The sequence below is a fragment of the Dipodomys ordii genome, unplaced genomic scaffold, assembly GCF_000151885.1.
Source record: "Dipodomys ordii isolate 6190 unplaced genomic scaffold, Dord_2.0 Scaffold98, whole genome shotgun sequence".
Taxonomy (NCBI): Eukaryota; Metazoa; Chordata; class Mammalia; order Rodentia; family Heteromyidae; genus Dipodomys; species Dipodomys ordii.
The window spans coordinates 7,792,688-7,818,453 of NW_012267314.1; the positions used below are offsets into that span (position 1 = coordinate 7,792,688).

The 25,766-nt window shown below is 37.3% G+C and overlaps 1 protein-coding gene across 1 annotated transcript in view; it reads left to right on the forward strand.

Annotated features, from left to right (window-relative positions):
* Nucleotides 1-4,539: 4,539 nt before the first annotated feature.
* The window catches only part of Epm2a (epilepsy, progressive myoclonus type 2A, Lafora disease (laforin)), a 35,402-nt gene continuing 14,175 nt past the window's right edge, over nt 4,540-25,766 (forward strand). The window contains exons 1-2 of the mRNA XM_013026943.1: nt 4,540-4,555; nt 7,766-7,940. Of these exons, the coding sequence (XP_012882397.1) occupies nt 4,540-4,555; nt 7,766-7,940 (191 nt within the window). The remainder of the gene's footprint in view (nt 4,556-7,765; nt 7,941-25,766) is intronic.

Consider the following 25,766-nt stretch of genomic DNA (forward strand, 5'->3'; position numbering starts at 1 on the left):
GTTGGTGTTTTGATTGAGAGAAGCAATATTCAAAATATGTACTGAAGAATTAACCAAGAAGAATAATTAATACAAGCTGATCTTCACATTAACAAGTTATTTCAGACAAATAGGAAACAGGACGCTTGTTGTCAAAGAGAAGGGATACTATTTTGGAGTTTCACAGGGGAAAGTTTGCATGGTTTAAGAAAGGAGTGGTCAGACTCTGAAAACCAGGTGAGTCACAGGAAAAATCAGAGATCTAGAATTGGGAATACATTATCTACGTGGTTAATATTATTACATCAATCCAAACAAAACTTACATTAATACTTTTTGAGCATGTTTTAATGTTGGACCTGTTTTACAAGTCAGTGCATCTGCTTTCCATATAGACTACAAGGATTGCAAGATATAAGAAAGACATAGTAGTACCTGAGCGCTGTCATTGAGTTATTGAGCACCAACTGTGGTAGTCCCTGTGTTAGACTTTTTTCTAATGGATTATCTATTGAATTCCCTCACAACTCTATGTCATAGATCCTACTGTTAGCCTTTTAAAAAAAATTACAAATGAGGAAACAGCCACAGGTTGCTTAAATGATTTTCTCATTCCCGAGTACAAACAGTAAGTAATACAGTAAGCCTTCTCTATACGTGGGTTCCACATCTGTGAGTTCAACCAGCTTTGGATCAAAACTATTTGAAAAAAAAAAAAAGAATTGCATCTGTACTGAATGTATACAGACTGTTAAAAATGGCACTCCTGAAACAATGAAGTACAACTATTTATATAGACTTCACATCAGTAGGTAGTATACATGACCTAGAAGGGATTTAAAGTATCCAGGAGCTAAGAATAGAATATGTGCACATAGGGTGCCATGCTATCCAAGGGTATGAGCATCTATGGGTTCTGGTACAAAGAGTGATACTGCTCCCCACAGACACTGAAATGGAGTCTGGCGCTGAATCCTGGGACCATGCACTGCCTGCTATAAGATACTGCCTTCCAGGAGATTAGCAGACAGAAAAAAAAAAAAGAGAAATCAACATGGCAGTTAGAATATCACTTCATTTAGAAGCTGGTTTGTGATTGGCTGCGGGAAGATATTAATAGTGCTCTCAAGATGTTAGTAGTGCTCTCAAGAGTGAACAGGAAGTCAGGAAGTTGGGTGAGGGCAGACTAGCCTTGGGAAAGCAGGCAATGGGGGACGTTGGGGGAAGACACTGAGATTTCAGGGAGGGACCTTTAAGGCTTGTGTTAGGAGGAGGAATAGAACAGCAAGGAGGCTGTAAAATCAAATCACCTTCAGGAAGTAGGCAACAATGACCTGTTTCCTTCTGTCTTGACAAGAGTTCTTTTTTCCGTTTGTTTTGTTTGGTCCTTGGGCCTTAGGCTTGCTAGCAGGTACTCGTTCACTTGAACTACACCCCTCAGTTTTTCCATTTTTTGGAAGTATGTTACAACACTGCTTCTTTTATTCTTTATTAACTTAACTGGAAATCCTCTGCAATTAAAATTTTGATACATTGGGTACTTTTGAATTAAGTCAGGCTGGGATTTGTAATTCCTCAGGAAATATGATTTATGTCCTAAAAAGTTGTGTTTGTTTTTTTTGATGGAGAAAGATGATGTTCTCCAACCGATCTTCATTGCCATCAGTGGCATACGTAGCAATTTGTTCCTCAATGTTCTCCTTAACTAACAGAATACCCGTTTGTCTCAGCAGTGGTGTGATCAATCATTGTAGCTCTAAGCAGTTACAATTACTTTATTCCCCTTGGCTAGCAATTGATCTCCAGATATCTAGGTCACGAGTGCTGGGTAAATCTTTTGGGTGAGACCCCCAGGAGAGCTTCCGCTTGTCTCATATAAAGGGGCATAGACTTAGCTGGCATGGCCTTTATCCTTCACATGGCAAGCACTCCAGACATGATGCCCAGGGGATGGTCAGCCCCCGAATCCGATGAAAAACCAAGTCTATCTATCCCTGAAGGATGGTGTAGTTCAGCCTCAGAGGGAACTGGGTGTCCACTGCTTCTGGGCTGCCTGACTCCCCATTCCTCATTCTGTGAGATAGACATACTTGTTTAAGTTGCTGTTAGTCAAAACTTCTTTTTCTTACGACTAGGTGTAGTGTGTAGAGGAACAAATCCTTCTTGAGTTATTATATGTACGTAGTTTACAAGTATAGTAAATTTCAAGATATGATCATGGAGATTTGTCCTTAGATCATTTATTCTCTCTCTTTTCTTCCTTCCTTTCTTTCCTTTTTTTTTTCTGGTTGGTCATGGGGCTTGAACTCAGGGCATGGGCACTGTTCCAGAGCTCTTTTGTTCACAGCTCCACTTTTGGTTTTCTGGTGGTTATTTGAAGATAAGAGTCTCATGAACGTTCCTGCCCAGGCTGGCTTTGAACCATGATCCTCAGATCTCAGCCTTCTGAGTAGCTAGGATTATAGGTGTGAGCCACCAGTGCACCGCGGTAATTTATTTAGACATCATTAAGAGTTAGCACAGAAACCAAGAGGCAAATGCATCATGGAGTGATCTCACTGGATCACCTTCATTCAGGCAGTGCATCATTACTGAAATGTTACATGATTCTGTCTCCCCAATTAATACATTAAGTAAGCACTGTTATTTCCACAGTCTAAAGCATCTCAGTAAAAGAAGTTCAAAGAATTTGACTTATAATTTTCAGAAACATTTAGTCTTTGAAATTTTGACTTTCTCATCCTCTCTTTCAATGATTTGTGCAATTGTAGTTTATTTCCCATAGTTAGATTGGGGTCTATATGATCTTTGCATCAGTTGCATATAAAAATCTTCATAAAATATTTTGACAGGAAAGAAACTCAAGTACAAAGCCATCAAAGATTTTTTTTTTCACAGCAGAACTTGATCAGTTCAAGGGAATGTTTTAAGCTATTTGGTCCACATTGTAGAAAATCTTAATTGAAGAGATATTTCATGTCAAAATATTTATTAGCTATGAAATTGCTAAAATGAAGGTTTTCTGGGCTAGGATAGCATTAAGTGTAAGGTAATTGTCAGTTTTCTGAGGAGTTTCTGTTATGGTTACTGTATGTTTTCCATATCCAAATATTGGACATAATTGAGATATGGCTACTGAGATTTCCTTTTGCCCTGCATTATTTGTCTGTACACAAACAGGAGATGTAAAGCTTTTACAATGTGTAACAAATGAATTAGCAAAATCTGGTCAGAAGTATTCCCTTTTATATCAGAAAACTTACACAGATGTCATATATATTTTTACAATTTAGATTTGTGTTGATGATAGACCACCATGAAATCGTTACTCAATTCTGAGAAGGCTGTAGAGCTAAAAGAAAAAAAAAGACCTACCAGTTTAATAAGCAACAACAACAAAAGTCTAGACAGTACCTTAAACATTGTAATGATAGTAGAGAAAACAACATTAAAAAATTAGTCCAATTTACTAAAATTTCATTAAATACATGAATAAACATCTCTGCCTGTGACTTAGAAAGTAAATGCAATGTATCTCCATTTATGCAGAGATGATGTATTCAGTGATCTTTTTGCTTCATTCCTTCAGGCATGGCATTAGGCACAGAAAAATTTATGACCAGGTCAAATCTTTGGATCTTTTTTTTTTGTCAGTCTTGGGGCTTGAACTCTGTGCTTGGGCGCTGTCCCTCAGCTCTTCAGCTCAAGATGAGTTCTCTACCGCTTGAGCCACAGCACCACTTCTGGTTTTCTAGCGGTTTATTGGAGATAAGAGTTTCACGAACTTTCCTGCCCGGGCTGGCTTTGAACCTTGATCCTCAGATCTCAGCCTCCAGAGTAGCTAGGATTACAGGCGTGAGCCACCGGCGCCTGGCTTGGATCTTTTTTTTAAGGTTATATTCTATTGAATTATTCACAATTTTGTTTGCTGCTTTGGGTCAAGTCTGTTAAGAAGTTTCAGTTTCGGATTTTCTGTGGACATTATGTAAGAGGAAGAATTTGATTATTATGTTTAACTTCAAATGGACACATAGTAACTTTTTTTGAGCGTTTCTTAGGAGAATTTACCATCTTTGTGATATATTCCATTCTAAGGTATGTAGATTATTATAAATCTACTCATGTCAAGATTTGAGTTTTGGTATTGACTACCTCTCACAGACACTTGTATTAAAGCCCTAGTTCCCAGGGTCTAGGAGGTGTGTGGGGGTGTGGGTATAGGGGGGAGGTCTCACATGAATCCACAAGTCCCAAGGAGTCAGGGCTATGCTGGATAACTGGTGTCTTGTTCTAACTCTCACTTTTTGCTTCCTGGCTCATGAAAGGAGTCACACAATCACTTCCTTTGCCCAATACAATGAATTCATTCACCCGATCTTGGGCTGGAACTTCCAGAACAGAAGCAAAACATGTCTTTTCTCTTTTTATACATTAATGATCTCTGTTATTTCATAACCGTGACAAGAAGGTGACTAGCACATATGGCTTCTTTAAATAATGATTAAAGATGTGAATAAATGGGTCTGGTACTCTTCAAAGTCATGGAATCCAGTTAAGTACATGGATGTGTACTTTGGTAAGTGACATAGACCTCCCCTGGAGCTGTAGATTGTTCCTCCACTTACCTAAATTTGTTCTCATCCATGTTCTGCTCTAAATAGAAACCATTTTACTGGTTATATGCCTGATGCAGACATTGCTGTTGACCAAACCTTAAGGTCCAAGTCCCCTGTTTCCAACCCTTTCTCACTTCTTGGTCTCACACATCTTCTTCAAGGAACTCCATTTTCAGTCTTCTTTATCCAAGAAAAATGTCACAATTTCCTTTCCCATAAGACCAGTTGCCCCTTAGTGTGCCCTCTGACGTAGCATTTCAGCCACCATACATCAAAAACACGACATTAGAGTGAACGATTTACAACTCTGCTAATTCTCTTCAGGAAGGAATGACTAACATTTATTTTTTCCCCTCCAAGTTCTTTGTTTTACTCCCCTAGCACACTGCTTCAATTTAGCTTGATAAAAGTCACTGCTGTCCTCATGTCTTTCTTTAACATGGAAATCTTCCCTTCTAGTATTTTCTGTTTTGTGTAATAAATATTTTCTTAAAATTCTTTGCTAGACCTGATCAGGTTTCTTTGGGGAGTCATCTTTCGAAGGTCTCCCTCTGGAGGTGTGCTGTGAGTGGCTCCCAGGCTGAGCTGTATTTATTTCTCCTGTTCTTTATGCTTGCCTCAAGCTTACCTCAAGCTTACCTGGGAAAGCACCACTGCGCCCCACCGGCTGCTAAACAACCTGCAAAGACCTTTGTTGTGTTCTCATTGCATATGAATAAACCTAGTTTGACTATTAATGAGAACAAATGAGGCCAGGCCTATGATGTACAGAGTATGAATCCACTAACTTGTTATTCTATCAAATAGAAAAATTGTTCTCCACTGTGTGGCTCAGTTGTGACTAGAGGTACATTTTCATGTGCAGATTCACAAAAGGCTTATTATCCCACATTTCAAAGTCCTTCCCTCCCACCCTCCCTTCCTCCCTTCCTTCCTCCCTCCCTCCCTTCCTTCCTTCCTTCTTTCCTTCTTTCCTTCCTCCCTCCTTCTCTCCCTCCCTCCTTCCCTCCCTTCCTTCTGTCACTCAATATTGCTTTTCTTTATGATTCATCTGGGTCTTATCTCAATTGTCATTTACACTCAGATGACTCATCTGTATTTTTAGCTCAGGATTCTGATTGGAGTGTCAAACCATTAACTGTAGCTCAACTTGACATCTCCTTTTGTATATCTAAAAATAAACTAAATTAGCACTGGCAACTCAACATTCTAAACCCAGTTTCTTCCAGATTTGGCATCTAAGTAGATGATACCACTCCCTGTTGCAGTTACATTCACTAAAAGCTTAAGAATTCTTATTGATTCCATTTCCTCTATTTTATTATTGATTATTGAAGTTTATCTTTTCTCCAAGTTCTTTTTATTAACCACGTCCTGTAGCCTGTCCCTTCTGAATCTACTTTCCATTTCTACCAAGAACATTTCCTCATCCTCTACTGGTGATCACATAGTAGTTTATTACTACTATCCTTTTTCTATCTCATTATTCTTCAACCAGTTTTCCTTTGGAAATTGGAAATTCCACTTTGGAACCAGACAGGTCTTTTCAAAACAAAAGTTTGACCATACAGGCTTAAAATATTACATAAGAACATTGTTCTTATGACAAATATTTAAATTCTTCTCATGACCTAGTAAAAGATTTGTCTCAATATCTATTTATAGAAGAATAAACTTACACAGTTCTCAATATTTTCTATTAAATACTATTAGTATCTATCTATATTCTTGCTAATAGTTCTGTTGAATATAAATGTCAAGTGTGTTTCTGGTATAGGTTAGCTATCATCTATTAAATATCAAGGTTAATGGAGAGGCGGTGCAGTGACTTGCAGCCATTAAGGGAATAGAAGAGTCTAATCTAGGAAGATTAGTAATGATTTATTAAGTGAGTCATTGTGCTTTCCAGTTGATTGAAAGGGGGTTCTATTCCAGAGAACCACCTAATAATTTAGCTTTTTTTCCTTAGATTTTATGTTTTGCAACTTTAGGCTACTTTGTAAGAAAGAATATGTAGCAAATCATTTACTTAGTTTTTGTAGTCATAACAAATGTAATTCCTATAAATCACTCAGATATGTATTTTGCTGATAGAGTTTTCTTATAATTTATGACATGCACATGGTTTAAAGAAAAGAATAATTTAAAATCACATATTTTAATAATAAATAATGATCAATTTCATATGAATGAAGGCTTATTTCCTCTCCTCTCCCTTCCCCTTTTCTACTCCTCTCTCCTACCACTTGCCCCTGCTCCTTTTTTAGCAGAATGTCATAGATTTAATCACTTAAAATCAACAGAAGCATCTTGTAATTGTGAACATAGGGATCCAAGATCAAGACACTAGCAGCTTCATGTTTGGTGAAGGCCCACAGTGGCTCAGAGATGATGCCTTTGTATATTTGCATGCAGAAGGAACCACGCAGAATCTATGGGGCTTCTTTTCAGGTAGCTCCTGCTTTGTGAGGATTCTACCCCCATGACCTAATTGTCTCCCAAAGGTTCTACTTCCCAGTGCTATTGCCTTAGGGGTTTGGATTTCAGCATAAGACATTTCTGGGGTGGGGCAGGAGCTATGATTTGAACATTCAGAGCAAAGCATCTAATGGAGTTGGTATTAGACAGAATTGAAAAATAGGTAAATAATGTTTTAGAGATATATTCTTTTGACTCTATCTCCTAGTCCTGGGAGGAAGATACCATGTTTTTATATATGTGATCTAGGCAGAGAGTAGCATGAAACTACTAGGTGCTTGAAACGTAAGGGTCTAGGGAAATCAACTTACTACCCACTCTGTGCTTAGTCATTTGGTGATCTTGGACAAGCTAGTAAAGACTTAGTTTCCTTATTTATAAGTGATAATAACCCATGTTTTACCTGCTGGCCTCTTAAGGCACAGAGCAGTACCATGAGATTCTGAAGGAGTTAATAATTTTTTTTTTTTAGACTTTTGTACTCAAAGGAAGCACAGAATCCTCTTGATTTTCATAAGTGACAGTTTGCAACTTCCTACTGTTTTCTCACTTGATGTGTTTATATGGAAATGTGTAGGTTAAGTGGTTCTGTGTTTACTTTCATCTGGCTATTAATTTCGAATCAACCACTCAAAGGTTGTTGGCGCAGAGCGTTCATCTAATTGCTCTATTGTCATTTCTTCTTGTCCCAGGCAATGGGCCTCATCATGACCGTTGCTGTATTTACAATGAAAACAACGTGGTGGATGGTGTTTATTGTCTCCCAATAGGACACTGGATTGAAGCCACGGGGCATACCAATGAGATGAAACACACTACAGATTTCTATTTTAATATCGCAGGCCACCATGCCATGCACTATTCAAGGTAAAAATAGCGCCATGTTGGTAAGTTAAAAGTAGAACTGGAAGTGACAATGGGAATATTTACTGTGTTGAATATGGCAGTGGCTTCTTTTGGGGGGGGGGGAGGGAGAGTCTACAGACCTTCAGTGCTTTGAGGAGAAAAAGACAGTGAGTCAGAGTGTAAGCTCTTTTGGTTCTATACATGAAAATGCTTTTTTTAAAAAAAGGAGAATCCTTATATTAGATACATATGTTCTTATCAGTGCATTTTGTCAGGTTAGTAACCACCAATCTATTTAGATATTGTGAGTTAAAAATAAAAATGCACTAAAAATATCCTAGATGAGCAGTTGTATCATACGGACCAACAGATCAATGAGAAGTGGTGTATCCTTATAAAAATATATTCAAATAACTGTGTGGAAAACAAACCATGAGGTTTGGATGTGGTCATTTCCTTTATTACCTATTAATGTTTTAACGTATTTGTTTAAGTATTGACTAGCAATATATGTGATAATAAAAATACTGAAGAGAAAGCTAGATGAAAAGCAGAGCTTATGATACTTTTCCTTCATTCCTACTCATCAGATGTGATTATAGTTAATGACTTTATGCTTAGTTTTTCTGGAGTCTGAAATGAGATGTTTATAATTCATTTATTAATGTATTGGTATAAAATAGCTATTGATTGTCCTGTATTGCCTGTGAGAAATTCAGCTCTGTATTTGTCCTCTCTCTCTTCTCTAATCTCTAACGGATGTAACAAAAACTGCTATTATGACTTACTTTCATAAAAACTCTATTTTGTGATCCATCAGTTTTTGACAGTGTCTTATCTTGAAATTTCCTACTTTCTAAGATTGGGATTTTTGGGTCTCCATATTTTTTGACATTTACTTTCACCTACCAACTCTTGTTTTACTTTTTGCACTTTCAAAGTTCATAGAATTTAAAGTTTATTTAGTAAATATGAATGTTATTCATCCTTTGATACTTTGAAATTCAAAATTAAATTGCCAACATCTCAATTATCACTTAAATATTATTTACTATAGAACATGCAATATTTATACCATAGGCAAGGAGATATATTCTCATGTGTATGAAAATTTATTGCTTTGGTTAGAGCTATAATTAATAGAATATGAGCACTGGGAGTGAAAGAATATGCAGCTTCAAAATATTAAGAAATTAGTATTCTCCGTGAACACATCTTTCTGACTTATTCCTGTCTGATTTTAGCCTGACTGATTGAGTGGAAACAAATTATGAAAAAGAGAGGTGTAAAACATGATTTGTGGCTTTATGAACCAAACAGTGGATTTGATGGTACTTGCTATTTACTGAACATCTAAACCTGGAAACAAATATTTCTAAACAAAATAGGAAAATGGAGATTAAAAATGATACAAAGGTGTCTAATCCATTTGCCAGACCAACAAGTGACCCTAAATTTGCCATTGGTTCGGGTGCAGTGTTGCTGACGTTATGTTTTGAGCCTCAGCTGGGGAATATTGCATAGCCATAAAAAGAATGGTATCCTCTCAGCCAAACAGATGAAAGCAGAGCATGTTACAGTAGGTGAAACAGCCAGATGCAGAAAAACAAATCCCACAGGTTCTCTCTCATATGGAGGTGTTAAAAAAAGAGAGAAAGGTCATTTGTAAGATATATCATGATGACAGAGAGTTAGAAGAAGGAGGTTAGGTAATAAGTAGCCAACACAGTCATAGGAAGGAGTAAGTTCTAGTCCTCTACAGAATAGGGTGGGTGACATATGCACATGTGTGTGTGTGTGTAGAATTTATGATAACCTATGATGCATTTTAGCAAAAACTAGGTGTGCAAAGGCTCTAAACACAAAATAATAACAAGAGAACAGACATGTCAGTTACCCTGGTTTTACCAGTGTTTATTGTGCATGAGTATGAAATCATACTGTACTCTGTCAATATGTGTGATTATTTTGTGTTAAAACATTTTAAATATTTTAAGGAGAAGGAAGGAACTCTCCTGATTGGAGTACTGCACAGTGTATGCATGTATCAAATTACCATATCATACCCCATAAATTTGTACAATTAAAATAATAATTTAAGAAACTCAGTTGGTAGCAGTTTAATTAAACATCAAAGCCACTTTTGGATTTTGAAATTAGAAAGCTGTTATGGCTTTTCACTACTTTCACTTATGAAGGCAAAGTATATTTTTCTACATACTTAGGTTTGTAAAATAGACTATTGAGGCATGTGTCATCCTAGAGTAGATGTTCTTATTGCTTAATGATGAATTGAATTTTAATGAAAACAGCATAGCATTCATCTGAAATTCAGTGAAATATGCCATTACCAAAGAAGACTGAAATAAGATTTTTTGGTTGTATTTTTAAATTAAAGGAATACGAAAGACATCTGCTTGGATTTTTGCTTTTAGAAATAAAAGTGAGCACAAGTAACTTTGGAAATGTTGCTGTGTTCTAGTAATAGTTATGACAAGAAGAAATAATGACTTGAGAAGCAGAAATCATCTACTGTGTTGTAAATGCTGAACCCAAATGATGGGTCCTCATTAAAAATAAGAAGCCCATAAATTTAAATAATGCTATAGAGTGCAGAACAGGTCAGCCATTGAATGGAACATATCTATAATTAAAATGCAAAGTAAGGAGAGGGTAAAATATAACTGCATGCTTGGATAGATGCAGAAAGTATTTGCTATTCAACTTTGGCTTAAACTATTTTTTCTTATTGATAGATAAATTTCTTATTTAAAGATATTTGTCCTGGGCTTTCCTGTTAATGCAAATACCTTTTGAGGGAACAGCCAAATAGCAACTATAGACATTGTAAAGGTAGTTTGTGTACTAAGAAAACTTTCAGAAATCAAGTTTTATTCCAGATCCTAGATAAAGTGAATGTAGTATTATGATCTACTCAGCTGATGGGAATCCAGTTAGGACAAGACAGAAGGGCAGTCCAGAGACTTAGCACCTGCGTGCTCTGTGCCTGAATACAGTGTGTACCCGGGACACAGGCTATCCGTCTTTGCTGTGATGAGAGTGGACTGACGCTCTCCTGATCGACCATGAAACTGGTCCTGAACATGAACTTGAACATCTCAACAAAAAAGCCATCCTCTGTTCCTAAACTTCTCAGAACATTCTGTTCTGCAATAGCCTCAGGACCCGGCTGCCCAAACCAATGATTATAAAATGCCATGTAACCTGAAAGTCAGAGCCGTTGTTACTATGGGACCAAACGCATGAGAGACTAGCAGGGAAGAAGGAGCGAAGTGAAGGATAGAAATGAAAGAAGGGAAAGGCCAGAAAGACAAAGTAAATACAACAACAACAAATAATAACAAAATTGTCGAATAAGTATAAGGGCCAAGAGAGTGTTTTACCGTTAGCAATACAATATTGAATTCTGAGCTCCCCTTTCGTTGTGGCATTCAGGGCCTTGTGAGTTATAAGCAGGCATTATACCACTGCAGCTTGCCCCAGCTGATTTGTCTTGGTTACATTTGAGACAGGGTCTTTAGGTGGAGGCTGAACTGGACTACCATCTTCCTGTTTATACTTCCTCATTGTTGGAGTGTCCAGGACTTTCAACATGTCTACCTTTTCATTGGTCCAGATGGAGCTCCCTGTTTTTTTGCCTGGACTGGCCTCTAACAACAATTCACTTGATCTCTGCCTCCTGAGTGACTAAGATTTTAGGCATGAACCACCATACTTGGCTCTCACAATCTTTGGGCAAATTTCATGCAGCCTGACCATCAAAGATATTCAAAAGGGCCTTGTAGATCAGAGGTGACTGGAGGCTTCAAATACGGTATATGACATTTTGAGGTATATATTATGTATAACAATAGTATTTTTATGTATATAAATATATGATATATAAAATATCATGTTATATATTATATACTATATATATTTATGAATATATAACATATATTATTTATATAACATATATCATGTATATTAATATATACATTTATACACATATAAGTATATAAATTTATTTATACTATACTTATATTTTTATGAATAATATATTTATATGCAATTTATTTTAAATTTATTATACTTACAATATAGTTATAATTTACATATAACTATAGTGTATGCTAATATACACTATATTATATATTACATATGATATACTAATATGTATTGTATACATTATATAAACATACATATTTTTATATAAAATATATATAATATATTTTTTATAAATATATTAAATTATATGTAAATATATTGTCTATGTTCTATGTAGAACTATAGTGTATGTATATACTACATATATTATATATTCATACATAAATAATATGCTCTATTAATAATATATTCATAATCTAATTATATTTTGCATATTATAGCATATATTTTAAATATTTATAATTTTAATATTTACAGTATTTTAATATTTATAATAAACATCTTCTCATCAGGATGTTCTAAATACTGACCATGCCCCTCTGTAATGTTACTCTCCCTCTCAATTCACTGATGTGTTCTCAGCCTTACCTTCACTTCACCTGCTTGGTGTGAAAGTTACTCCTTGAAGCCTCCCAAATTGGCTATAAAAAGACTACTTCCTAACTCAGAGCGATGTCTGATTTAAATCTTTGTATCTCGTTACTGCTTTTTACCTAACGGATGCTCAGATGTGTAGGTTGCATGGGTGAATTTTGTGAAATGTAGTGGCTCATTATTCTTTTCCAATCCAGAACTTTTGTTCAAGGCTTTTGCAACTTTCAGGTAGGTGTCATGTGGGGTCAGAGCACTGGGAAGAGGAGATGAAAACCCAGTTGCTACACAGCTGTAACTTGGTTACCATCAGAGATATTACCTTCTTCCCTTTAGATTATCCAGACTGCTGGAGTCTGACTATGCTTTGTCAGAGGAAACCAAACGAGGTGATGTTTCCAGTGAGAACTAGTGGATGGAGTGGGCAGTTTTGAGTGGAGGAGAACAAAGACTCTAACCCAAGAAATGTTAGAAGTATAGAATTGTCCATTATTCTTATAGAGTGATCCACAACCGTTGGAGGTAGCTTTATGTCCACTATACATATAACAGGCCTGGAACTATTCTTAGAGAAGAATGCATACAACTCTGGTCCTTTCCTGGTTTCTGGGATTTAGCTGGTAAACATTTATGTGCAATTAATATCAATGTTATGTGCAATTAACATTAATAAAAACAGAAAAACAGTTTTCCTGAAATAAAGGTGGCTCACTGTGCCTGAACTGTGCAAAAAGTGTGTTTATGAAAACTTACCTTTCTGGGAGCCCAGAATTTGGGCCCATGCTAGGAAGAGGGGACCAACCCACCAGCTCCCAGTAGAAATGATTGGCAATTAGTCTCTCCAATGGGCGTCCTTGTAGCAGCACTTCCTTGTGCGGACTCCACTTGTTATGGGCGTGGGGGGTAGGGGGAGTTCAGCACACCCGGCACAGTTCGGTTTCCTCTGACTGTTGGAAGCTTGTGCTGCTTTTCCCCGGACCATTCTCCTTTGCTGGTTCTCCTTTGTATCTTTTCATTATAATACGTCGCAGCTGCGAGTACAAGTGGCTCGTGTGAGATGGAGCAGATTACAGAATTTGAATGTCAGTCTCCTTGGGAAACTCTGATGAGCTTCTGTAAACTGTCTCGCTTGCAAACAGCAGAGATTTATTTCATAGTTCTGCAGTTGGGGAGTTGCGGGTTTGGGCCTCCCTTTCAGTTCGCAGATGGCACTGTCTGGCCACAGCATCGCATGGTCGAAGGGGCAAGGGAACTTTTTCTGGCTGCTCATCTAAGGCACTAATCCCACTCACCAGGCTTCTGCTCTTAGGACTCTCAAGGATTCTTCCTCTAATGCTAAAACCTTGGAGATTAAGATTTCAAAATGTGAATTTCAAGAGGGACACAGGCACTCAAATTTAAATGTGGGGGTGATCTTGGGGAACTTTGGCACATTTACTTTATAGGGCCAATTCTACGTAATTGATATCCTGAGCCAATCCTGACCAGAATCGACAGACGCGCAAAAGTAGCATGTCCACCAGTAAATGGGGGGCTAAGGTAACTTTAGTGCCAGAGCATACTGTCTGAAAATCCCCAGTGTACTGGCATGCCTGTGCTTCAAGTGAGGTTTTTTTAAATTAAGGTTTTAAATTAATTTCTGCTTATAGAGTTATTAAAATCCTGTTCTCCGAGTTGGACTGTCAGGGCTTTGAACCCTAACTTTATACTATGTATTGGTGGCGTTTGGGGTTAGTTAACTGCTATGTTGCCTATTAGTGAATAACAATGACTATCATTTTACCATTTTTATTTTTATTATTTAATTGTACAGAGGAGTTGCTATTTAATAAAGCAGTTTATGAATATAATATATTTTGATCTCCTCTTTCAAAATGCTTATTCATCCTTCTCCTACCAACCCTTTCCTTAAGCTTCTTATGATAATATCCTTTAGGATATACATATCCTTTAGGATATACATTCTCCTCTTCATTTGTCTACTCCTTACCCTTGAAAGCTTATCTTGTGTGGTTTTATTGCCAGGATTAAATGAGGCAAAACATTACTACATATAAGTTTCTAAGACATGTTCAATGATCACCATAAAGAGTATTGTAAATTAGCAACTAAGTTGCTCTAGAACTCATTAGGGAAGTCCTTTTCCTGCCACTGGATAAAAATTTGAACATGTCAGTAAGAATCTTATCAGCATATTCAATCATGTAATTGATTGTAAAATGTAATTTTATTGTCCATTCAGAGGGTTCAATGCTGTGGAATAGCCAAAAGTTCTCAAATAGCCAAAAGTTCTCATTTTTGCATTGAATTCAACCTTGCATGCTATTAAAATCTTAAGCCTTGGCTGGACGCAGTAGACCCCAGTGATAATCCTAGCACTTGTGAGAGTGAGCAAGAAGGATGAAGCATTTAACACCAGTCTGAATTCCATAGTGAGACCCTACCTTAAAACAACAACCAGAATCTTAAGCCTTGATGTATTCATGTTGAATAAAAGAAAATGATAAAAATTACTTTTATATTTATTTTGCACATTTCCAAACAAGTTTACTTTTAGTATGATTTTATGTTTACCACATTCACTTTTGCCTTTTCAATGATTAAGAGAGTCATTTTTTGTTTATTGATAGGTAAATCTAGCCTGTTAATATTTAGTGTTATAAAATATTCAGTCTTACTTATGTCACCTATTTAAACTTTCCTTTTATTTAACAATCTAGATACTCTCTCTCTTTTGTATAAGCTCATTTTTTTCTGATAAATTGCAAGGCACATAGGATGTTTCTTATTTTTACTAACTATAAACTTTGAAATATGAGCATGCTTTTGCTTTAGAGACCATAGCTATCTTTTATTACACAGCTCCTTCATATGGAAACAAGACAGTTTTTATTGTATTAGGTGGGATTTTTCTGTGTTCCTTTTAAATATCTATTTTTATTGTTATACTCTATGTACTTTTGTTCTTATAAGTGATATATTACTTTGTCATTTTGATAAATTATTTAGACTATAATACTTGTTATAAATACTTAATATTAGGAAATCAGTAGCCAGGTAGCAAATTCTCTGTACAAGCAAAATTTGTTGTTTTATTTTATATAGATAGGCAGGAGGTGTTGTCCATGAGCAAATTATTTATGTCTACCAATACTGCAGAAATAAAATAATGAGTTAGAATCCCAGTTTGTAAAGGTCTGTAGACACCTGGGAATTCCTGTTGGACTATGAATAGAGCAGATCAAAATCCCTTTGTATTTCCTAAAATCAAGAAAATGTTCAGTAACATAGGTTAGATTATTGTTCTTATATTATTATTATTATTAATCCTGCTCTGTGGTCCTAAAATGACTTTCTGTCATTTGTGCTTTGACACAATGTTAAGATTGCACACAGTGCAGAATATGGTACTTTATTGACACTTGTATAAAAATATATTGCTCTATTGACAATCTCCCTGCCCTAGGAGCTTATTAACTAGCATGAATCCCTGCTAATTTAATTAGCAATAAATCAATCTATCAAATGAAGAAAAGATCAGAACTCCTAAGAGAAAGCATGTGATACATACTTTTGATGGTTAATTTTTTTAAAATATATTTTTATTGTAAAGATACTGTACAGAGGGGTTACAGTTACATGAGTAAGATAATGAGTCCATTTCCTATTGAGCATTGTTACCCCCTCCTTTTTTCCCCCTACCATCCCTTTCCTTCTCACCTCCCGAACTCCTCCCTCCCCCACCCTCCTGCCCCCACCGCCACCCCCAATCCCTAGCACCTGAAGTTGTAAAGTTTGTTTTCACCATAGTGTCTTGTATATCTCATTGTTACAATGGGTCAACATTTAAGCATTTTGTTTTTTTTCCCCTTCCCCTCCCCAAATTTTATGTTAGTAGCTAACCCATTGGATAGCTAATCAAATATTTTTCTAAATATTTCTTTGAAGGTATCTGAGCTAGCTTTTCACTACCATAATGGAATACCCAAGATCAGTTAACTGTATAAAGAATAAACACCTGTATAGCTCAGAGTCTTAGGGGCTGAAAGTCAGGACAGAGGCAAGGCTCTGCTTGAGGGCTTGCACCTGGCTGCATCTCCTGATGGTGGGTACAGTGGTGGGTAGAGACGGAAGGAAGGGATCATATTTCAGCACAAGAAGCCAGAGACTGAGTGAGGCCAGGCTCCAGCTTCCAGAACACCTTTCTTAAAAGGACTGAAAGTGTGCTTCCTGAGAACTGTCTTAATCCTTTCCCAGGGCAGCACTCCCCTTGATGTAAGAGCCTCCTCCATCTTTTGGCTTCTATTTCTTGTACATTGCTGCACTGGGGGCCACGCCTCCAAAGTTTTAATCCGTATTCAAGTCATAGCAGAACCTTTAGGTAAGACTGGCACATGAAACAGTTGACTTTGAGTTAAACAGATTAGCATCCCTAGTGTGAGTGGATCTTAGGGAAAGATGGCCTTTTCTGGAAGAAGAGGGCATTCTGCTAACAGATTGCTTTGGATTTGAACTGTGTTGTGGGCTCTTAGTCTTTAGCCTACTAAAGATTCACCCTGCAAATGGGACTTGTTAGCTTCTGTAAGTAGTTAAGCCGGTTCCTGAACTAAGTCACTTTCTCTAGTACACACACACACCACAATTCATTTTTTTCCCCTGAAGAATTCTTATTAACATAAAACCAATAGCAGCTGAGAACTGTGATCTGAGCAGAGACAATTAGTTGAAGGTTTGATTATAATTTATCTATTGTCTTAACATCCTTTTTCTGTGTTTAATTTTCTTTCCTAGATGGTGAGCTGCTAAAGGTCATAAGGAACAATATCAAAGGTTTTGTATAAAGACTTTGAAGGAGAATATCCTCTAATCCTTATATTGAAAGCAGTCACAAGTTCCTTTAATGTGCAAAAGAGATCGGCTTGTCCTATGGAATTTTTCTTTCCACTGGCTAGGAGGAAGTCCGGTGATAACACACCAGATGAAAAGTCTAGACTTTATTCTTTCAGAGTTGCATGACAATATAGAGATGACCTCAGGCTCAGTACTTCTGTTTCAGTTTGTAGATAAAGCAAGTTCATGGAAGTTTATGTATCCAGGAAGCTAGACAAAGCGACTTCTTGTTGGTAAAAATTGAAAGGAGGTGTGAGTTCTGTATTCTGTATTCTGCCACTGGTCGGATATATGAACATACCCAATTTTTAAAAACTTATTGAACAGTATGCTCTGGTATAGCTGTAAAGCACTCATGTTTTACAGTACATATACTCTTTCTTGTAAATACTTCAAAAAAAGATAGGTTGCAAAAATCCTAATGTATTTGAAAAATGAATAATCAGAAGAACATGTTACCCTGTTTTCCCTCAATATTTTCCACCAGGAAATTGGATTCTCATTCATGGAAAACAAAAGAAGGTAGCAAAGTGTAGTCAAAGGAAAGCAAATCCTCCTTTCAGTTCATCACCTGATTTGCAGTGGATTCCCCTGAGTTGTGCACTCACATCTTTGGTATTCTTCTCACTTACACTTATCTCAAGAATGCAGTGAAGCCAAATGGCTGTATTTGCCAAAATGTGTCCTGATGTTTGTTAGGATACCGTAAAAAAAAAAAAAGCCAGGTAATAGCTGCACTGTCTTAGATTATAAAAGGAATAAAAGTCTCATAAAAATGTAGTTGAAGCTTCCCAGGACCTAATCAGAAATAGAGTAATTTAGTGTTTTAATAAAGCCCCGGGACCATCCTCTTTTTATGAGCCACAGTGAGTACCATGCCAAAGAGAAGAGGCTGCAGAGAATTTCCATGCACAGAATTTCCATGTGTGGCAAACAGACATACACTTCTTGAAGTCCCTTTTGACCTATTTTATGAAATAGCACAATTGCAAATTATGAATTGTTGAAGTAGCTGAGTAGCTGAGGGAATTTGTAGATGTGTTTGTCTGTCTGTAGGCACATATGTCACTAAATCTGTTTTCTTTCCTTGGTTATTTCACACTCGTGACCTTCCTTTTGTAAATATGAAGTCGTATGTCATACAAATCTTGCTGTCTTTTAAATGAAGCACTGTCTAGAGAAGGCAATTCATTAGCACAGCACTCCCTGCTTCAGGTTGCAGAACAGTTGTGTGTTGCCAGGAGAGGAAGAGGCTCTCAGGAGTAGCAGCGTCCTTTGCATTGGTCGAAGCAGGTGTTCTCTTTAGTCGACAAGTCAGCTCCCTTCTGAGCATTTCAGATAAGTGGTCCAAATTACATCTAAGAGGAAAATCCACCAAAGCATAATTACCTGCCGTCAGGGTGCCACAAATAATGAAAGGAAAGGAACAGTGGAAGTGTATTGTAGTCATCTTAATCACCATCATTTTAAAACGCTGATGCAGGATTCACTTCTTCAAGAAAAATTGTATGGCTTTAGTGGTAAATTAAGCATATTTTCTAAACACCAAATTATATTTCTTGTAATTTACATTTGGCTGAGAGAAGCTGACTAGATGGAACACAAGAGAGAAGGTTTGCAGCTGCCATTTTCAGACAATGCGGTTATTCTTTATTCTTCAGTAGCTTCCTGTGTTTCTACTCATATCAAATTCAGCCCCTAAGATAAATGTTATGGAGTTTCTATCTATGCCAGATTCTGGCAGATTCCTTACTTTATTTTGCCTCACCTGTCTTTAAATTTTCTTTTACCCCTATCCAAGAGCTGAGCTTGTAGAGAATCAATAGGTTATTAGTAGGAGAAAAAAAAATTTCAGTTATCAGAACCTTATATAACATTTCTTAGGGTTTGGAAGAAATTCTTGACTGGCAAGGCACAGTGGGAGATCTGAGACTGAGCAAATGAAGTTTGACTACAAGCTCAACCATGGAGAAGTTTGCTTAAGCTTGATATGACTTGGCTTCACCTATAGAGTGAAGATGAGAAGACCTGACTTACGAGAATCAGATAACCAGAGCATATTTTCTACTTCATTAATAGTAGTAATTATAAAGGAAAGAAAAAGATATTTGTATAGACTATTGGAGAGGCAGTGTGAAAAAGTGCCCATCACATGAAAGCATCTAACTTGAAGGTTAGAACCATCAATCATCTTCTGTTTACAGTTTGCTTCTTCTCCATCACAGGAGCTTTTGTGATAATCCTCATTGTTTGTCTCTGCCACCACGCCTATGGCCATTCGCTCTCTTTGTACTCTTCCTCTCTCTTTATCTACATCTATCTATCTATCTATCTATCTATCTATCTATCTATCTATCTATCTATCTATCTATCTATCTATCTATCTATCTATCTATCTATCTATCTACCTACCTACCTACCTACCTATCTATCTATCTATCCATCCAGCTAGCTAGATATGTGAATCTTGCCTTTGCCTTTCTCCTTATAGACAAATAGGTATAGAAGTACCCATTGCTAGAACAAAATTTTCCTTGATGATTCAGTGAGTCTCAAATTGAGCTGCAGGCTTCCCAATTCATTATGCCTCTAAAGCAGAGACAGGCATTTTTTTCAAGATACATTTTAACCTTTGTGGGTTATATAGTTTCTGTCTTGATGATTCAAATCTGCTACAATTGTGGAGAATAAGATAAAAAGCAATGGGTAGGCAATTAAATATGGCTATTTTGAGTAAAACTTTATTTGCAAAACATGAGACAAGGTGGTTTTCAACCATGGACTATAGTTTTCCAGCCCTTTGAAGGTAGAGAGATGACTCAAGTTACACTGGGTTTAAAGGGCTTTACCAGGGCTGGGAAGGTGGCTCAGTGGTAGAGCGCTTGCCTTGCATGCTCGAGGCCCTGGGTTTGATTCCTCGGCACCACATAAGCAAAAAGAAAAAAGCCGGAAGTGGCACTGTGGCTCAAGTGGTAGAGTGCTAGCCTTGAGCTGAAGAGCTGAGGGACAGCGCCCAGGCCCAGAGTTCAGGCCCCACGACCGGACCCCCCCCCCCGCCAAAATAAAAGGGCTTTACCAGTCTTGTGTTTCCTGAGGTGTGCTCCACAGAGGCTGGTCACCCTGAAGCCGAATGTGTATTGGAACAAGTTTACCCATGTGAGGTTACCCTTACGCTGTTCTTGTAGGATTAGTTACATAATACTCTTAAATGAGGCATATTCATGATATTAATTCTGCCACTTCATGCACACGAGAGAAGGTCTTTCCGTCTTCTAGTATCTCCATTTTTTAATCTAGTTTTTTTTTGAATACTATTGTCAGTGGAACTACCCTCTGGTTTACTGGTTTCTTTCTTATCCTGTTCCTTTTTGGTATAGATAAACTGTAGATTTTTTTTTTTTTTTGTCCATCATGGGGCTTGAACTCAGGACTTGGGCACTGTCCCTGAGCTCCTTTTGCTCAAGACTAGTGTTCAACTACTTTGAGCCACAGCTCCACTTCTGCTTTTCTGGTGGTTAATTGGCGATAAGAGTCTCATGGACTTTCCTGCTTGGACTAGCTTTGAACTGTGATCCTCAGATCTCAGCCTCCTGAGTATCTAGGATTATAGGCATGAGCCACTGATGCCTGGCAAAACTATAGATTTTTAACATTGATTTTATATCCTCCTACACAGCTGAGTTTATCAGATATCAGAGATTTTTGTGTTATTTTGGGGTATTTAAATATAAGATCATATCTCCTGCAAATAGGGATAATTTTACTTCTTCCTTCTCTATTTAAATCCCTCTTATTTCTTTTTCTTATTGTCCTGGCCAGGAGTTCTGGTACTATATTGAATAAAGGTGAGAAGCATATACACCCCTGCATTATTTCTTGTGAATATGATTTCATGGTTTCCTTATTAGCATGATGTTGCCTATAGGATTGTCCTATATAGCCTTTGTTATATTGGGGCACATTCCTTCTATTCCTTTTCTTCTGGGATTTTTTGAGTGTTGAATTTTGTCTAAAGCTTATCATGTGCCAAGATGATGTGGCTTTTGTCCCTCATCTGTTTATACCTATTGATTGTGTATTGAACTCTCCTTGAATCCCTGGTGTGAAGCCAACTTGATCATGGTATATGATATTTTTGAAAATATTGTTGAAATTTGGTTTGAAAGTATTTTTATTAAGAACTTTTGTATCTATGTTCACAAGAGATATTGGCCTATAATTATTTTTTTATTTTTTATAAGTTATGTCCTTTTCTGATTTGGGAATGAGGGTAGTGATGGCTTCATAGAATGAAGTTGATAGCGTTACTTCCATTTCTATTGTATGAACACATTGGAGGACTAGTGATGTTATTTTTTTTCTTTAAAGGTCCAACAAATTTCAGCAGTGAATCCATCGAATCCTTGGCTTTTCTTTGTTGGAAGACACTTTATACTGCTTCAGTCTTATTACGTGTTATATGTCTATTTCATTGGGTTATATCTTCTTGGTTCTGTTTGGTTAGGCCAACTGCAAAGATGACACATTTTTTATCTCCAGCTTGACCCCTTTCCCCGGCTCCACCCCAGTATTGCTAAGCTTGACCCTTCTCCCCGCTTCACCCCAGTGATTGCTAAGCCTCAATGTCCATTAGAATCATTAGGAGGACTTAGAATAAGGATCCTTGAAGCCACTCCCACCACTGCAGAGATCCTGAATTCACTGAGATTGGACAGAAATATTTCCATGGAAACCTCCAAGGAATTCTAATGTTGCCCATGGTTTTAAGCACTACTCTAGAATTTCACTTGGTTTTGTATGTAAGCGTGTCCACTTGGATTAATAGCTAACATATAAAATGCATAGCAGGAAATGAAACAGCCTTATTGTGCATGGGTTATAAGATTTAGCATGATAGGTGGTAATACATAATAGGTAATATATACATATATATATATATATATATAATTATTGCAGATGAATTGTACTGCCTGTTACAATATTCAGTTTAGTTTGTGTCAGTGAGATCTTTGAATAGATGTACATAGCTGCAGAATCAAACTGACCAAGATTCAAGGATTCTGAAATGTAATGAAACTGGACGGCTCAAATAGAGGCCTGTCTCTGTGTTTATGTGGCTGTCTTGATGGAAACCATGAAGGTGGAAGAAGTTAAGTAGTTTGAAGACTTTACCACCATTCTCCACCAGCTTACAAATATATAATTATTTATAACAGGAGGTTTTTATGAGACTAAAGTGCTACCTACTGCGCTGAGGTACCTTAGGAGGTTTTAGAAAAGCTATTATATACATAGAAGCATTTAGGATAGGAAACACACTGTCCACGAGAACAAATAGAATAAAAATTATAAAGGATTTGAGACAGTCTAATTAGTACTATTAAATACTAAATTTAAGCTTTCTGGCAGTTAAGGAAAAAAAAGAAACACACTGAGATACATAGTTTTATATTCTTACTAAAAAAAGCTTTTGTGTTTGCCTGTAGAGAAAAGTATTATTTTTGAGCTAAATTCAACCAATAACTTATTGCATATATCCTTGGGATAACACTGTTGAAAATGTCTTCATCACAGTTTGCAAAAGTCATAGAAAGGCTGTTTAGTTAGTGGCGGTTGAATGAACCAGCTAAAATGTCTTTGGCTAGTAAAGCCATATCTACAGATGGTACTTCATTCCTTCATTTGTTCTTTCAACCATCTATTGCTTTTAGTGGTTGCGATGAGGCTGATGATAAGTTCTTTTTTTTCTTTTTCTTTTTTTTAGCCTTTTAAATGAGTGGTTTACTTTCAAGATGATACAGAATGCAAGAGTAGAACAAAGAGCAGACTCTGGCAGGAACCCAGGCTGGGTTTACTTGAAATTTACAGCTGAGGTAGCAATGGCTGACACAATGGCTGACAAACTACAGACTGAGCCACTGTAGGATTTTTTTTTAAAGGTCGTTCTTAATGTTCAGAATCCTAGACAAAACTTCATTCTACCTGTAGGTGGCAGAAATGTTACGACAGGAAATCCAGATGTTGAATGGGAATGGAATCAAGGGTCACCATCATCTCAGGGACAAGGAACAGCTTACTTTTTGCCAGATTTATTTCCCCGCGGCCTTCGCTTTCAGCTCCTCGAGTTTCTTCTGCTCCTCTTTCGGTTTCTGCTTGAAGGCCTTGTCTTCCTCATGCATCTGCTTGGCCTGCTTCTTGGGCTGCTTCAGGGGCTTCTTCTTGCCACCTTTGCGGCCGGACATGATGCCAACCGTGCCTTCGCCCAGACCCTGACCCGAAACCCCTGATGTTAAGTTCTAAGGATATGGTGATTAGTAACATCACTCTAGTTTTCAGGTGCTCACTGTGGAGCAGGAAGCTTTCGGTAAGTCTGATCATTCAGGGTAGGGAGACAGGAGTCTGAACTAAAGCTCTGCGATTATTTGCGTGAATTGTTATGGGAATGTAAGAAGGAGCTCAGGGCCTTTGGAGAATCAAGAAGATGAAGTTAGCTTAATCAGAATATGAACAGTGAAAATGCAACACAAGAAGAAGAGTAGCAGGAGAGGAGAAGGCATGGGACTTTTCAAGACAAGTAAAAACATTACCCTTAAATTTTCTGCTCACATGGTGATGTGGGATTAGAGATTTCCATGGGAGTCATATTCTAAAGGATGAGGTCAAAGTATTGAGATGTTGTAGAAAATGATGGGTAATCACCTCTGTATTTATAGCAGGGTGTCAGGTGTTTTGTTTTTTTTTTTTGGTTGGCTTGGTTGTGGGGCTTGAATCAGGACCTGGAAGCTTTCCCTGAGCTTTTGTGCTCAAGGCTAGCAATCGACTATCTTGAGCCACAGTTCCACTTCCAGATTTTAGGTGCTTTTCAGATCTCAGCCTCCTGAGTAGCTTAGGGTTATAGGCTTGAGCCACTGGCTCCTGGCCGTGATTTGTTTTAAATGACAACTCCAGTAATGTAGGAAAGGAAGACAGGCTGGGAGGTCACTTAAGAAGCTATTGGTATAAACGACAATTTTTGAGTGCTGAGGATCTGAAGGAAGGCGATGGTAATGGCAATCAGGAAGCAATTGACATTAATGCAGGATATTGACTTGCATGGCTAGATTAATGGGAGAGGGAAAGGAAGAGCGAGAATCCAAGTAAAATTTTCTGGCTTAGATAACTGGGCACTTTGTAGCACCATTTATGGAGACTGGGCAAAATTCAGAAGAATCAGGTTTGTGGGTAGGAAGCGAAAAGTACAAGTTGGCACAGATGAGTTCAGTTGATACAGGAGAATTCCCAGTTGAGATCTGAGCAAAGTAGATTTGGAATTTGCCTGCCTTATGGATGGCAGTTTAAGCAGTTATGTTAATGAGACATCTAGGCATGTAACAACTGAAGAGAGACCAGTTTGGAACTCTGAGAAACATTTATACTTAGAAGGCATGTAGAGATCACAGAGGAGACAAGAGGCATGGAGACCATAAGCTGGAAAAACAGAGTGTCACAGACCAGATAATAGATGTGCATAACCACCTAACGAGGTCATTTGGACGAGACACAGAAACCAAGTGTATGTTAAACTGTCTCTGTGAAATAGCATTTGTGTCAGCTGGATTTTAGTAGGTGTTGCCTGTTGGCTCCTGGGCTGAATTTTCTTTTCATTTTTCTTTTTTTTTCTGTTTTAAAATGCAATTAAATTTATTTGATTTATTTATATTGTCATTAAGTAGTTGTACACAGGGATTTTTAACTGAACGTGTCAGTTTGTGAGGATGATATCCCTTGACCCAGTCACCCATTTTTGTATGTCAGATCTCAGGTGTAGTACCACTGCTTCAGAAAAGCCTCTCCTGTCTAATCTGAAGTCCAGCTCGCCCAGGACTGTCTATTTGAATCCCTGAGTTTGTCCTTTATAAATTGGGCAAATTGAAATTTATTGCCTGCCCTCAGACTCTGCAGACCCAAATAAAAGTGTGCTTTGAGTGCGTGGCCAAAAAAACCCCCCAAACCAGACAAACAGGCATCATTACATATTTGTTGAACAGGCCGAATGATCTTAAAACAAATACAGTTACCCATGTTTAATTTTTATTACTTCTTTGATCTTCTGTTGTTCCCCATTTATTATGCCAAGTGATTAATTTTAAATAAATCCTTTCAAGTTCATTATGTGGAAAAATTCCAAAGATGACATTTTACTCCTTCAAAGGAGGCTCAGTCCTGGAAACAAAATGAACACACCACGAGGCTATTTTAGAGGAACATTTTGTTTCAATTCATGTCAAGGGAACCAACTGAAGCCACAAAGCTATGTATCTCAGTCTTTGTGTAATCTTGTGGTTGACTTTTAAGAAGTGAACTGTGTGAGTGATTTTACCCCTATACTTTGTAATATGGCATATCATAAAATTCCAGGGAAACAAATGCTTCAGAGCG